The sequence below is a fragment of the Pelobates fuscus genome, chromosome 3 (genome assembly GCF_036172605.1).
Source record: "Pelobates fuscus isolate aPelFus1 chromosome 3, aPelFus1.pri, whole genome shotgun sequence".
Taxonomy (NCBI): domain Eukaryota; kingdom Metazoa; phylum Chordata; class Amphibia; order Anura; family Pelobatidae; genus Pelobates; species Pelobates fuscus.
The window spans coordinates 321,495,047-321,511,891 of NC_086319.1; the positions used below are offsets into that span (position 1 = coordinate 321,495,047).

Here is a 16,845-nt window from a genome sequence, read left to right on the forward strand (position 1 = left end):
ACTGTAATAAAAAAATGCCCGGGCTGAATTGTTTTCCCAGTCCGTCCATGCATACACACATACACACACACACAGTTACAGGCATACAGTTACACACAGACTGTCTCACACACACACATACACACATACACACACACACAGTTACAGGCATACAGTTACACACAGACACACACACACACACAGACACACAGTCCAGGGGAGGGCTGGCAGCCTTAGGCCTGGGGGGCAAAACCAGTCAAGTGGCCCATTGCGCCACCAAATCAGTTCACCATCCATGCCCACCTTTTTCTGGTTTTATAACGGATATTGATGTTATGCTAATCAGTAGCTCTTTGCCATACCCGCTCCTTCACGGCTCTGACTTTCAATGTTGTCAGAGCACAGGCTGAGAATCTCTGAGCCTGTGCTCTGACTCACTAACTGAGCGCCAGAACCACGAGGGAGAGGATATGATCTGACTGCACCTACTGCTGGTGCGCACCAGTGGACCACCAGCGAATCGTTTAAATTAAATATGCTGGTGTACCCAACTTGTGAGCTGTGTTGGCCGCCGGGCGCCTCTGTTGTCATGGCACCCTGCGTGACCGCACAGCTTGCCCACCCCAACGGCTGGCCCTGCTGACACACACTGATGTTACTACTTAGACATCCCTCAATATTAATACAGACATCAGAGTAAACACCAATAAACTGTGGAAACAGAGCTGATCCCCCCCAAATTTATAAAGGTTTGCTTAGAGGATTTATTCAAGATTAAATCATGCCTCTTCCTCTCTCCCCCATGTGCTGCTCTGTAGGCTGGGAGGAAGTGAAGAGTAATCACAGTCTCCCAGCACAACGCCACCTGTGGCTGCATGGGGAACAGCTGTTTAATGTAATGCTTGCAGGACGGCCAGCTGCCGCAGAACCTCTTTGTTTCCGTCTCTGCAAAGGGCTCCAGGCACTGCTTGTTGTGAGTGTGAGCCACTGTAAATTAGGGGCAGAGGGCACTTGCACTGCGGTCAAGACGGGTCTGGGCAGGAGGAGAGTGCAGTGCAATCAGTGCACTCCCCTCCTGTGGGTCACCAGTAGACTGGTGCACCTGCCCAGGATCAGAGCCGGTGCAAGGATTTTTGCCGCCCTAGACAAAATATAAATTTGCCGCCCCACCCCCATGTGACATCACAATGCCCCACCCATATGATCTGCCATATGAACTAACGCCAGTGCTGCACACAGTGTGTGTTTACATTAAAAAGCCTGCAGGGACCAGCTATAGACACCAGAACCACTTCATTAAGCTATAGTGTCCCTTTAATGTGAGGTAAATTATAGATTAGTGTCACTAATAATATACTAGACTGCCTACTTACAATTAGAAGAGGATGATGATGGGCTGCAGTTTGGCTCCACTGGTCTGGTGTAGAACAGGACCTCTGGAGGCTGTTTGCAACTGTGGTCACAAAATTCAACGTTCTGGGAGAATTGGAAGCAGCTCCATTTTTTGGGGGCCTCTTACACAGCTCATGGTCTGGGCCCCAGTGCCTGACGGTGAGTATGCCCATAAGGCCCGCTCATAAGTCCACTTATATGTTCCACCCACCCATGAGCTCGCTCACAGGGAGTGGAGTGTGTAGGGGATGTGTTATGTGTTATCTAATATGTGTGCTTATGGTATGTAGTGTATAGGGATACCAGTTTGTGCAGGTGATGCAGTGTGTTTGTGTGTAGTGGAAGCAGTGTGTATTTGTGTATAAGGGATGTATTATGTGTTTCTGGTTGTGTGTGAGGGATGCATTGTGTGAATCTGTGTTTGTATGCATAAGGGATGCAAGGTGTGTGTCTGTATGTGTGTGCATTGAGTGTAAGAGATGCATTGTGTTTCTGTGTGTATGTAAGAAAACAGTGTGTGTGTGTTTGCATGTGTGTGTAAGGGTTTGCATTGTATGTTTCTGTGTATGTGTGCAAATGATGCATTGTCTTTGTGTGTAAGGGTTGCATTGTGTGTGTGTGTAATGGATGCATTGTGTGTTTCTCTGTGTGTAAGGGAAGCATGTTCTGTTTCTGTGTATGTATAGGAATGCATTGTGTGTTTCTGTGTATGTATAGGGATGCATTGTGTGTTTCCGTGTATGTATAGGGGTGCATTGTGTGTTTCTGTGTATGTATACGTATGTATAGGGATTGTGTGTGTGTGTGTGTGTGTGTGCGCGTAGTGTTAAAGAGCTCCCTGTCTTGCCCCCTGTCCTATAGAGCTGTCCCTTCTGTCCCTTAGAGCTCTCCCCTGCCCCTTAGTGGTCTCTCCTCTCCCCCACCCTCCCCTAGCGGTCTCTTCTCACACTCACCCACCCTCCCTGTGCTCTTCTCATCCCCCCTCCACCCTCCCTGTGTTCTTCTCACTCCTCCCTCTGTGTGTTCTCACCCCCCCTGTGTTCTTCTTACACCCCCTCCTCCCTGTGTTCTTCTTACTCCCCCCTTGTTCTTCTTACCCCCTTCTTATTATTAATCCCCCCTTCTTCTTACCCCCCTTCTTCTTCTTAACCCTCCTACTTCTTCTTACCCCCTCCTTCTTCTTCTTCTTACCCCCTCCTTCTTCTTCTTACCCCATTCTTCTTCTTACCCCATTCTTCTTCTTACCCCCTTCTTCTTCTTACCCCCTTCTTATTCTTACTCCCCCCTCTTCTTCTTACCCCCCTCTTCTTCTTACTCCCCCCTCTTCTTCTTACTCCCCCCTTCTTCTTCTTACTCCCCCCTCTTCTTCTTACTCCCCCCTCTTCTTCTTACTCCCCCTTCTTCTTCTTACCCCCCTCTTCTTCTTACCCCCCTCTTCTTCTTACCCCCTTCTTCTAATTACTCCCCACTCTTGTTCTTACTACCCCCTTCTTCTTCTTACCCCCCTCTTTTTCTTATCTCCCCTCCTTCTTACTTCCCCCTTCTTCTTACTCCCCCCCTCCCCTCTTCTTACTCCCTCTCTTCCATCTTCTTACTCCCTCTCTTCCCTCTTCTTACTCCCCCCTCCCCTCTTACTCCCACCTCTTCTTACTCCCTCTCTTCCCTCTTCTTACTCCTCCCTCCCCTCTTACTCCCCCCTCTTCTTACTCCCCCCTCCCTTCTTCTTACTCCCCCTTCTTCTTACTCTCCCCCCTCCCCTCTTCTTACTCTCCCCCCTCCCCTCTTCTTACTCTCTCCCCCTCCCCTCTTCTTGCTCTCCTCCCCTCCCCTCTTCTTACTCTCCCCCCTCTTCTTACTCTCCCCCCTCTTCTTACTCTCCCCCTAACCTCTTCTTACTCTCCCCCCTCTTCTTACTCTCCCCCCTCCCCTCTTCTTACTCTCCCCCCTCCCCTCTTCTTACTCTCCCCCCTCTTCTTACTCTCCCCCTCCCCTCTTCTTACTCTCCCCCCTCCCCTCTTCTTACTCTCCCCCCTCCCCTCTTTTTACTCTCCCCCTCCCCTCTTTTTACTCCCCCCTCTTCTTACTCTCCCCCCATCTTCTTACTCTCCCCCTCTTCTTACTCTCCCCCCTCCCCTCTTCTTACTCTACCCCCCTCTTCTTACTCTCCCCCCCTCCCCTCTTCTTACTCTCCCCCCTCCCCTCTTTTTCTCCCCCCTCTTCTTACTCTCCCCTCTCCCCTCTTTTTACTCCCCCCCCTCTTTTTACTTCCCCCCCTCGTTTTACTCCCCCCTCCCTTCTTCTTACCCCCTCCCCCCCTTCTTCTTACCCCCTCCCCCCCCTTCTTCTTACCACCCCCCCTTCTTACCCCCTCCCCTGTAGGTGGCCGAGCTGCACTCCGGTCCGCGGTCCCGGCCGGAGTGATAGGAAGGTGCTCAGTGTGCACCTTCCTGTCAGTCCGGCCGGGTACAGGAAACAGAAACTCCTGTTCCGCGCGGAACAGGAGTTTCTGTTTCCTGTACCCGGCCGGACTGACAGGAAGTGCACACTCAGTGTGCACCTTCCCATCACTCCGGCCGGGACCGCGGACCGGAGTGCAGCTCGGCCACCTACAGGGGAGGGAGGGAAAAGCTGTTGCAGCCGTCTGAGCGCTCTTTACAGAGCGCTCGGCGGCTGCAGCATTTAAAGGGCCGGCCCGCCGCGGCCGGTCCTAAAAGAATTTCGGGCGGCCTGGGGGGCAATTGCCTCCCTGCCCCCCGGCCCAGCCTGCCCCTGACACAGTCACACACACTCTTACTTACAGACAGTGGGCTGGAGGAGGACTGGATTCCCTGAAGCCTGTGGGGAAGCATGGATTCCATCTTGCTGCACCTCCTAACAGCAGCGGGTAAGGGCCATATTAAGCCCCGCCCCCACTGATGGTTTGGCTCCGCCCCCGATTTTTAATTAGCTCCGCCCCCACTTTACCTCCGTGCGGCCAGTTCAGCAGCTCTTAGTGTGTGTGTGAGCTGTTCTGGCCGCACGGCACCCTAACTAACATGGGGCACTGTGCGGCCACAGCTCACACAACCCCCTCCAGCTCCCACACCAAGCTCATGGCACCCCCCACCCTGGTGGCGGACCGCTCCCTCCGCCCCCCCTTAGTACGCCACTGGACATCCATCCCTTCTTACCTTTTAGCCATGGAGGGGGGGACCAGCATGGTGGTACCTGGGAGGGGGGATCAGGCACTACCCCTGGTGGTCCATGGCATGCTCCGGATCTCGCAAGGGGAACCCGGCGGAGCTGCAAGATAGGTCCTCTCCCTCCCCAGCTGCATGTCTATTTAAGTGGGCCGGTGAGGGAGATCTCACCGGCCCGTCATGGAAAACAACGGGGCCGGCGCTCAGATAGTGCCGGCCCTGCATACACCGGCAGGGGTGATCCTGTGACCTCCCCTGCCGGCCACGGCCCATGGCCACCACGGCCCACCAGGCTTTTGCCCGGTGTGCCCGATGGCCAGTCCGGGCCTGATGATGATAGATTGTATGACGACTCTCTACCAGATGGTACTGTTATGCTCCTCTGTTTTATTGTACGACCAACTCTGTTACGTTAGATCGCAATCCGTCGCAATGCTCACACAATGGTATCTCACCAACTTGCTACAAGTCCCCCTCAAATGAGAGGCATGTTCAGCACTTATTTGTGCTTGTGGTAACCCCCACATGACCTGTCTAAGTAAGAACTTCTGTGAATACAATACAATAGATCCATCCATCCCACTATTCACTATTCGATTATGAGAATTTACTCACACGTCGTAATACGCGTCACAAAAGATGCATGCTATTAAAGGACTCCCAGATCAAGCACGCAGACATCCTATTTCTACAAGAAACCCATTTTAAAAAGTCTAACATACCAACCTTTGGAACCTCACAATACCATTCAACATCACGTTGCTCACAAAACTAAATCCAGAGGGTTGTTAATTTACATGCATAGATCTGTAACCTTCGAACTTCTCCAAAAGTTTGCAGACCGTAACAGTCGCTACCTCATTTTGGTATGTCTTATGAACCACACCTTATACAAACTGGTAAATCTTGATATACCTAATTCAGGCTAACGCAGTTTCCTACAACAAGTGTTTACTAAATGGGCCTCCATCAGAAGAAAGATATCCCCTTACTTTGCAGAGACTTCACATCCTAGACCCAAATATGGACACCTCAGTCGCTAACAGTTCACTGAGACGAAGAAGACATAAATCTTCCTGTAAAGCTTTGTCTAAACTTCTCTCCTCCTTTAACCTCTATGACATATGGCACACACTACACCCCACAGAAAAACAATATTCTCACTTCTCTGTGGTCCACGCCTCCCATTCCAGAACAGACTTATGCCTAACCCAGAGGACTTATTTGAACTTACCACAAAACTGCACATATGGCGCATTGTATGGTCTGACCATGTGCCACTAACCCTGACAATTTGAGACTCGTTCAAGTTCTGGGGATGTAATCCCTGGCGCCTAAATGACGCCCTCTTGAATGATGAATCCTTTCGTACCTTGACAAGGGACAGTTTACAAGAATACTTTGCGATCAACTCACAAGCCACTACATCACAAGCCTCCATATGGCAGGCACACAAGGCAGTTATGCGAGGCATTTTCATAAGTCGTGGAGCATTCCTTAAAAAAACAATCTCACAAACATGAAATATGCCAATTACGGGACACCTCCAACAACCACTTTTATCGGATGACTTAGCTAAGATTATACAGATATTGACTAAACAAATCAATGACCTGAACCTCTCAAAACATGTGAAGACCTTTTGTTTGTTAAAAGCCAAACATTACTCCCAAAATAACAAGGCTGGGAAAATGCTCTCGGCCATCCTAAGGGACAAACAGTCCGTAAGCCAGATACAACACATAGTTAGAGACTCGGGTAGGAAATTCATCAAACCACAAGACATTTGCAATGAATTTTGCAAACTTCTACAGCAAACTTTATAACCTTAAAAATGATACCTCAATTCCCCAACCAACGCACTCTGACATCAATACATTTTTGAACAAAGTATCACTACCGAGCCTGTCCCCAACACAATATGACACTCTCAATACGCCAATATCACAAGAAGAAATCACCTCAGTGATCAAACACCTTACCTCCAATATAGCCTTTGGCCCAGATGGCTTCTCCAACTCGTACTATAACAAATTCTCTAACATACTAGTACCACATATGACATCCTTCTTCCAATCTGCAGTAAACAACCATACCCTTCAGAATTATTGGCAGCTAACATAGCTACACTGCCTAAACCAGGGAAATCTTAGAGGAACTGTCCCAATTTCCATCCAACTTTCCCCCTAAATATCGATGCAAAAATGTTTGCAAAATTATTTGCAAAGAGACTTAAGGACATATTCCCGCTTATAATACACCCTGACCAATGGGCTTTGTCAGCGGCTGATAGGGCCCTGACGGGACACACAAAGCAGTGAATCTACTACACACAATGCATACCCAGAAACAAGCCTTATACCCTCCCTAGATGCTGAAACGGCTTTCGATCGCCTTCACTGGGACTTTCTGAAGGCTGTGCTGCTTAAATTCAATCTACCCCCCCTTTTCATAGCTGCATACCAGCACTATACAGCCATCCAACAGCCAGGGTATTCAATGGCGGTTTTATTTCCGACCCCTTTCCTATCTCTAACAGGACTAGACAAGGGTGTCCCCTGTGGCCTCTACTTTACATACTTGCATTAGAACCCTTGACAGAAGTGATCCGAACAAAAATAGATATTCATGGCATCACACTAAGAGATAAAGAGTTCAAGCTCAACCTCTTCGCAGACGACTTCTTAGTCACGCTTACTCAACCACATATCTTATTACCGGTGTTCCACAACATCCTTTTAGAATATAGCAAATGCTCCTATTACAAGTTAAACATAACTAAAATACAGGCAATGGACATGAATATAGATGCCAATAGCATATCCCTACTAAAAGCAAATTACTCCTATGAATGGAGGCCAAACTCATTAAAATTCTTAGGAATATCCCTAACTCACAATCCATCTTAATTACACTACCACTGCAAAATAAATTACCTCCTTACTACAAAGCTGGAAGGGAAAGTTTATCTTCTGGACAAGCAGAATTGCCACCGTTAAAATGTCCAAATTACCTAAACTACAGTATCTCTTTCACACACTGCTGATCAAAGTCCTGAACTCCTTTTTTCACAACATACAGAAAACTATTAGCAGTTTTGTCTGGAACTGGAGGCATCTAGGAGTGTTCCAATCATTTCTCCAAGCACCAATACATGAAAGAGGGATGGGTCTACCGAATATTAAACGTTATTACCAAGCAGCGATACTGAGCGACATACTATATACTAACACAAGCACAATGAAACCCCACTGAGTACACATTGGGGTATACTGGACAAACACAGAGTGGTCAGACTTGGTTTGGCTCCCTACACCTATGAGACTTATATCTCCATACAGCCTTTAGACTTCCTGCATTCTACACACCTGGGATACCCATCGCCAAACCTTATGTAAAAACTCACCGCTATCACTGCAGCCCCTATCCGCATTGTGAGGTATTACATAGAAGACTTCAACTACAAAATATGGGAGAGAGCTGGGGTGAGACACCTACACCAACTATATACACAAAACAGACTACTGACGTTCCCAGAACTGCAAACTACATACCCAGTTTCCCCCATAGCTCATCACCCATACACCCAATTAAAAAAGCTGGCTAACATGCACAAACCTCCAAGGCATCAAACAAGATCATACCCCTCTTTCAGAGTTTGAAAATATCTGTTGCAGTAAGACCCCCTGTGAAACATTCATATCCACAACAAACACACTCATATGAACTCCATTAACACCCAACATGTCATGTGTAAGAGAATGGGAAAAAGACATAGGCCACGTCCTGATCCCTACACAATGGATATATTTGCTTCTCCTGTACAACCATGCATTTTTGGCCTTGAGTACCTGCGCATCACGAAATATGAACATTGTGTAATATCTTGTAGAGCCTGCTACATCAATAAAAAAGTTACTATATAAAAAAATCAGGCTTGTTGTAAACAATTACAGACTTCCAGCTTTGCAATGTTACAAATCAAACAGCAGTCAAAACTGCAAAACACAACAAATGCTTCAAGTGGTTTACTCAAATTCAACTGAGAATGCAACTTATTATGACTTCTACAGTCTCAAAATTATTCAACCACCTGAAAAGAATCCCTCACAACAGCACAAATATGTAAAACAGGTGTTGTCTCAAGCACACCTGATGCCACTAATCAAGGGCTTCATTAGTTGCACCAGGTGAAACACTTGAACGGACTAGGGGTTTGTTGAGTGTTACATTTGACTGCGTGTTAGAAATATGGAAAAAGAATGGTCCACAAAGTTAAGAGAAGAGATCATTGCCCTTCACAAACAAGAAACAGGATAAAAAACAATTTCTAGGGGGGCGGGGCCGGACCGCCATGCTGGCTGGTCGCACAACTGAACAGCTCCTGCAAATATTGTCAGTTTTTCTCCTTAAAAACGAATCTTACGCCTACCAAACGACCGATAACGGCAGCCCTGTGTGAGGGGACACCCTGGTGCCGAGGAGAGGCTTGTAGCACAGCTCTAGTCCCTCGGTGAGAATTTCTCCGTCTCCCTTGATGGGGAGTGCTCGGGCGGTGAGTGGAGTGGACGGCCGCCATCCCGCTATCCTGCCCACCAGCGGTCGGAACATAGCATGAGGCTAAGGGGGTCCGGCCCTGTCCCCCCCCCTCTGGACCGGCGGGGGTGATCCCGGTCCCCACCCTGGGCCCACCAGTGTGCGGACACACCAACGCGCCAGACGGTGTCAGTGTGGATACAAAACTCGGAGGCCGCACCAAAATGGCGGCGACCGCATGGCGAGTAGCCTGCACCAAAGAGGACACACAACAACTGTCAGCCTAACAGTCAGCCTACATAAACCACGAAGACACCGGCAAATACCAGCTGCGAACCATCCTGGGTCAAACCGCCCGGTGCAAGAGCAGCCAGAAATCACGCTGACTTAGGGCGGGCGGCAAAGTACGCGACAGGCGAGGACCTCACAGCCCTCACCACCCAAGCGAGCCCACATAAGGAGCTACACCCAAGCGAGCCCACATAAGGAGCTACACCCAGCGATGAAGCCCTGCAAGCTGAGCACAGCAACTAGCGGAGACCGACACACTCGGACCAACAGCCCACAACCACGAAGTTCAACACGACAACCAGCACAGCTACAGGGTCCTGGCTTTCACCAGAGGCAAACACAGGACTAAAAACCGCAAGTATGCCGCCTGGGGACCGTCACCAAGCCATTTGCCTGGACTGTGTCCATAACTGCAGCAGCCTGGCTCCCGTCACTCTGCAACCCACATGCTTTATAGGCAGAACCCACAGCGACAAACCACTGGCCTTTGTCTGGCAGCTGAGGGGGGGTTACCCTGGGGTGGAAAAAAGCATGACGAAAGCTACTCACTTTCAAGCGAGGGACTATTGTACTCCACCTGTATTTGTCTGTTTTTAGGGGCTAGCCTACTAAGCAGCTTTTCTAAAGTAACCCAAAAGCATTTTCTCGTATGCCCCCCTGCTGGCGATACCTAATACTAGCAGAGCGGAGGGTTTTCTAGCTTACAATACTACCACTATGCATACACCTTAATTATGCCTTGCTTTAATGCCATGCTGCGACTATCCTTAACGCCACAGTACAGAGCATTTACTATGGCCTATTCTGTGTACTATACTGCATAACAGGTTTATAAGCGACAACCTCACTAGCATGCTTTCCCTAACCTAACATGGTTTCATAGCGACTATTTAATCCTAATAATCGGATAGTAATGATGTTGCCCTAGCTTACCAGCTATATGATAATCCACTAAATATATTGCTAAACCTAGAAGTACCTAGGATTGTCATATGTATGTTTAGACTGTAACAAAACTTGCTGTTTCATATAAAAAAAAAAAAATGTGCTGTTTCAAAATGCCACTCATTGAAATGCCATGAATATGCCTGCAGTTGCTGTCGTGGCCCTGCACGCTTGATTGTAACTTATATGCACATGCAAAAATAAAGAATTGAAAGAAGATAAAAAAAAAAAAAAAAAAAAAAAAATTCTAAAGCATATTAGAGACACAGTTGGAAGCATTGTTTGTAAGTTTAAAGTTGAAAGAATAGTGGTTACACTACAAGGACAAGGCAAAAAAAGGAAGCTATCAATAGCTGCAACCAGATTTCTGAGAAGGCAGGTTGTGAAAAACCCTCGAGTGACTACAAAAGACCTAGGAAAGAGATAATGTCATGCTGTCTGTGAGGAAGGTGAAGCTTGGGCATCATTGGACCGTCGAACAAGACAATGATCCCAAACATACCTCAAATTCACCCAAGGCTTGGTTGCAGAAAAGGTGTGGGAAATTCTACAGTGGCCATCACAGTCACCTGACTTGTACCCCATAGAAAATCTCTAGTGGAATTTGAAGAAGGCGGTTGCAGCACACAAACCAAGAATTTTACTGAACTGAAGGCTGTTGCCCATAAGTAACTGCTAAGATTCCTCAGGAATGCTGCCAGAAGGTGGTTTATGGCTTTGCATCTCGTTTGCAGCAGGTCATAACAGCAAAAGGGTGCTCTACTAAGTACTAAAGATCAGTGGCGGCTCTAGACTTTGTGAGGCCTTAGGCGAAACTCAAACATGAGGCCCCCACTAACACCTAAAGTTAAAAATAGGGGTTGCATTGTGTGTATAAGGTGCTGTTGTTGTATTTAAGGACGAGCTTGCAGCGCTGGATACAGAGAGCTAGTCTCTGTATTCATCGTTCAGAGGCTTGCAGTGTAGCGGCTCCCTGTGCCGCCGCATTATGATTTCTCTGACTGTAGTTATGACATAATATGAAAACTAACTTAATTTGCAATAAACAAATTTAATTAGCAATTATGCCAATCATTTATACATGACTGAGGGGTATGGTTACATAGCCTTGCAGTCGTGTATACATAAGTGCCGGTGTATGTATATATGAGTGTATCTGGCATTGTCTACCTATGTGTGACAGGGTTTGGGGTGAGTGTTGCACAGTTGGAGTACAGGATTGTAAGGGTTTATGTAATAGGGTGAGTGTGGCATGGTGAAGGGGGTGAGTGGGACAGACTGATAGAGGATGAGTGACAGGGTCGGGGGGTGAGTGTGACAGTGCAAGAGAAGGTGAGTCTGACAGGGTTGATGGGGGGGTTAATGCAATAGGGTAGGTGTGGCAAAGCAAGGAGTATTGTATGGTTGCAGTGGGTGAGAGTGACAGGATTAGGAGGGGTTATGAAAGTTTGGCTGGGTGTAGGGGGCGGCAGTGTGTGTGGTCTGAAAGTGTTTGGGAATGGTGATAGTGTATGTGAAGGGGGTGTCAGTGTGTGTGGTAATAGGGTACGGGTGGGGAATGACAAGGTGTGCGGTGGAAGGCTGTGACAGTGCGTGTGTGTGGGAAGGCTGTGATTGGGTGTGTGTGGGGTGACAGGGTAGAGGATCTGTGAGAGGGTAGGAGACTTTGACAGGACAGGGGGTAGTGGGGGGGCTGGAGCAGGGGGTGGTGGGGCAGGTGGTGGTAGGGGGGCTGTGACAGGGTAGTGGGGTGGTAGGAGGACAGTAGGAGGGCAGAGGGTGGCTGGGGCAGAGGGTGGTAGGGTTCCCCTGGGGCAGGGGGGTTATGACAAAGCACGGGGTGGGAGGACGGCAGTGACAGGGTACGGGGTGGTAGGGTGACTGTGACAGGGGGTTGCAGGAGGGCAGTGACAGGGTACGGGGTGGTAGGGAGCAGAAGGTGGTAGGGTGGCTGTGACAGGGCAGGGGATGGTAGGGGGCATAGGATGGTAGGAGGGCAGAGGGTGGTAGGGTGGCTGGGGCAGGGGGTGGTAAGAGGGCAGAGGGTGGCTGCGCCAGGGTGTGGTAGGAGGACAGAGGGTGGCTGGGGCGGTAGGGGGGACTATGACAGGGCAGGGGGTGGTAGGAGGACAGTGACAGGGTAGTAGGAGGGCAGAGGGTTGCTGGGGCAGTGGTGGTAGGGTGGCTGGGTCAGTGGTGGTGGGGTGGCTGGGGCAAAGGGTGGCTGGGGCAGTGGTGGTGGGGTGGCTGGGGCAGTGGTGGTGGGGTGGCTGGGGCAGAGGGTGGCTGGGGCAGTGGTGGTGGAGTGGCTGGGGCAGTGGGTGGCTGGGGCAGTGGATGGCTGGGGCAGTGGTGGTGGAGTGGCTGGGGCAGTGGGTGGCTGGGGCAGTGGTGGTGGGGTGGCTGGGGCAGAGGGTGGCTGGGGCAGTGGTGGTGGGGTGGCTAAGGGTAGTGGGTGGTGGGGGCAGTGGTGGTGGGGTGGCTGGGGCAGTGGTGGTGGGGTGGCTGGGGCAGAGGGTGGCTGGGGCAGTGGTGGTGGGGTGGCTGGGGCAGAGGGTGGCTGGGGCAGTGGTGGTGGGGTGACTGGGGCAGAGGGTGGCTGGGGCAGTGGTGGTGGGGTGGCTGGGGCAGAGGGTGGCTGGGGCAGTGGTGGTGGGGTGGCTGGGGCAGTGGTGGTGGGGTGGCTGGGGCAGTGGTGGTGGAGTGGCTGGGGCAGTGAGTGGCTGGGGCAGTGGGTGGCTGGGGCAGTGGTGGTGGGGTGGCTGGGGCAGAGGGTGGCTGGGGCAGTGGTGGTGGGGTGGCTGGGGCAGAGGGTGGCTTGGGCAGTGGTGGTGGGGTGGCTGGGGCAGAGGGTGGCTGGGGCAGTGGTGGTGGAGTGGCTGGGGCAGTGGGTGGCTGGGGCAGTGGTGGTGGGGTGGCTGGGGCAGAGGGTGGCTGGGGCAGTGGTGGTGGGGTGGCTGGGGCAGAGGGTGGCTGGGGCAGTGGTGGTGGAGTGGTTGGGGCAGTGGGTGGCTGGGGCAGTGGTGGTGGGGTGGCTGGGGTAGTGGGTGGTGGGGGCAGTGGTGGTGGGGTGGCTGGGTCAGAGGGTGGCTGGGGCAGTGGTGGTGGGGTGGCTGGGGCAGAGGGTGGCTGGGGCAGTGGTGGTGGGGTGGCTGGGGCAGTGGTGGTGGGGTGGCTGGGGCAGTGGTGGTGGGGTGGCTGGGGCAGAGGGTGGTAGAAGGGCAGGGTGGGGAGCGGAGGCATAAATACCTTAGGATCCCTGGTGGTCCAGTGGGCGGCCAGGCTGTTTCCCTGGTGGTCCGGTGGGCTCCCATTACGGTCTGCAGCTCCGCCGGGTGCAGAGCTGCAGACCACGTGGTAAGTTTAGTCTCGCGATCTCAGCCAGTCAGAGCGTTGCCGTGGTAACCCGCGGCAACGCTCTGATTGGCTGAGATCGCGAGACCCACTCAGTCTGCAGCTCTGCGCTCAGCGGAGCTGCAGACAGGCTGGCTCTCCCGGGCAGGCATAGGAGGGGCCTCGCACCCGGCGGCATTAAGGGCAAGCCGCCGGGCACCCTCCTGTGTCGGGTCCTCGGTCTGTGACCGAGGACCCGACCTGTCACACTGCCCTAAAGCGATTTAGGCGGCCGCGAGGCCCCCATCAGCGCGAGGCCTTAGGCGGCCGCCTAAATCGCCTAATTAGAGAGCCGCCTCTGCTAAAGATGCTTGCCATGAAGGGTTTAAAATAATTTTGAGACTGGAGAAGTCATTATATGTTGCAGTTTCAGTTGAATTTGAGTAAACTACTTAAAGCATTCATTGTGTTGAGCTATTTCAATTGTTTTTGTTTGATTTGTTCATTGCAAACACCTGCAAGTCTGTAAATTTTGACAATACATTTTTAATTGGTGTTGACTAGTTTTGATTGCAACTGTATATATATATATATCTTCCTCATTTTGTATAATATTTTAATATGTTAATTTATTGGCATATCTGATGATAGGGTTAAGGCTTCAGGAATGTTTTTCATTCTCTTAAATTGACTTAATATTGGGTTGCCAGAGGCTCTTCAGAACTTAAGCCAGGAATAATTATTTCATTTTGTATTAATAATCCATAATTCAGTTCAGCCCAGCCAGCAACCGTCTGATATCAGCCAGGAAAACATGTTTGCCTACTACACATGTCAGTTTATCCATCACAAGTAACAATATCACAGCAATGTGAAGGAGCAAGGTGAAGGGAATTTGCAATTGGAATGGACTGTTTAGGTTATTCAATAACAAGAATTGAGGGAATTGCACATTTAAAGCCCAAATAGCCAAATTGGAATATTATCTGATTCTAGGTAGTTAATATGAATTCATTATTGGCTAGTAGATAGCTGTTTCTTCTTAAGTAATGATTGGCCCCTCTGAGTTCACTTTTACCATGTACACCTGACTCCTGCAATTTTAAAGCCACAGGGGCCTGCCCATATTTTAATTTAACTACCCTGTTATCTCCCATGCTATATTAGGGGTGGGAGAGGAAATATAAATATAATGAATGGTCTTCTACTTCCGCCCCATAGCCACATATCAGCGTGCTGTTGCGTTGTAGGAGGTAATATAAACACATGGTAAATTAATACACATAAAAAATAACAACAAAGTCATAAACCAAGTATTTGGTAAAACTATCTAAACATATAACCTAAACATGTACTAATCCATTACTTTTTAAAAACAGTCCCCCTCTCCCCCAATATCTCCATATCCCAATGGAACAAATCAAAAAAGCATATTGAGTATACCGCTCATCTCCCAATCCTACTTTTTACCCCCTCTCTGGCAGGAGAGCGCACCTGTGAGGAAAATGAGGATAACTGTGGTGGGCAGACGGTAATACATGATGAACGTGAGCGTGTTATCTACAGCTATTCCTTTTTCCACTTCGTTTTCGTTCTTGCCTCGCTCTATGTGATGATGACGCTCACCAACTGGTTCAGGTGCGCATTCCGAACATTCTCAGGTGCTTAATGTGTCTTGTCTGCAGAACATGGATCCTGTATACAAAAAATTCTTTGTGATTTACTGTATCTTTTAGAACTGAATTTAGCAGGTCTCTTATGCTTTCATTCAGCAAAGCTGTCGACGTGCTGTTTCTTTTTACGTTTGCATTGAGCAAATGCAGCTTAACTACAACTTGTGATATATATGTCCGTAGAGGATCACTCTATACGTCCGCCAAATATTTTGGCACCATTCAAGAATTTCACTAACAAGGCCCTAGAGATGGTTGTGTTGTGTACACAGAGCTAGATTACAGTGAAACCGCACTGACGTAGCAGATCTTTATTTAACCCCTTAAGGACACATGACATGTGTGACATGTCATGATTCCCTTTTATTCCAGACGTTTGGTCCTTAAGGGGTTAAAACAATCAACATACCGTGTTTTAATTCCTTGAATTGCAAAGGATTCTGTGGCATTTACTAAATTATTTGTCTTGTGACTGTCTAAGGTTACATCCCACGTTCATGTACATTTAGGTGTTGCAAGGTCTTAGAATATAGTAATAACTGTCTCGTGTTTATTTACTAGAACACATTATTTGACTTGTTTCAGCTGTGTTTTGCTTCCTAGGCACATGTTTGGAATGTTAGATAATACCATTTACACATTCATTACTACATTATCTAAGAAAAACTGTTTGTCTGAAAACACTGGAAGGATCGTTAAATTCAATTTCCTCTTTTCTAAACAGAGAAAGAGGGACTAAAATGTTAGAAATAGATTATAAAGCACAAGTTTCAAAATTATGTCAAAATACAACCCCCATAATTGTTTGACAGCCGCTGTAGCCCAAAAATATAAGACAGGACTGTTCATCTTCTCTTTCCTTAATTTAGGAGGAGGAAGAACAGCCATTTCAATCATCTTGGGATACCGAGAATCTCTTGGCTTTATTCATTTGTGGGTAAAATTTACTATTCTGCAAAACGGAGAGATTTAACATTTGTTTTAATTCTCTCTCTTGCCACCACAAGACCAATACATTCTAAAAACAGCGAGTTCAATAATTTGCCTTGCTCTCTTTCCACTGATTAGATACCATCTTAATTTATCAGGTGACAGTTTTAAGAGAATTAATCAGAAATCACCTATTATATATATATATATATATATATATATTTTTTTTTTTTTAAAGGTAACTGAAATGTGATTAGGCCATTGACAAAGCATAGTTGGTTAAAGCACCAGCTGTAGTTCAAATTGTATGAGAACAAGGTCCAACACTAATTGATCCTTTCATCTTTCAAAAGCAGAAAAAAAGTAAACTATTGATATGGGTACGCATAACATCAGCACAATGTCAGAGAGTGTGCTCAAAGCAATTTGAGTCTACATGGGAGAGATAAACAAACACTATAAAATAAAGTATTATGATCTTGAAATATATTCTCTCTTTTCAGATGTGGTTCCTATCAGTTCATTTATAAAACATAATGGATATGGTGTAGCTATTGTATCTCTACACTGTGTTTATCAGAAAGTAA

At 48.4% G+C, this 16,845-nt stretch overlaps 1 protein-coding gene across 2 annotated transcripts in view; it reads left to right on the forward strand.

The window, feature by feature from the left end:
* Positions 1-16,845, forward strand: part of SERINC4 (serine incorporator 4) — a 55,541-nt gene that overhangs the window by 35,219 nt on the left and 3,477 nt on the right. The window contains exon 11 of one of the 2 annotated variants that reach the window (XM_063448937.1): positions 15,140-15,316. In XM_063448937.1, coding sequence (XP_063305007.1) covers positions 15,140-15,316 — 177 coding nt within the window. The remainder of the gene's footprint in view (positions 1-15,139; positions 15,317-16,845) is intronic. The other variant, XM_063448938.1, reaches the window with a different exon arrangement.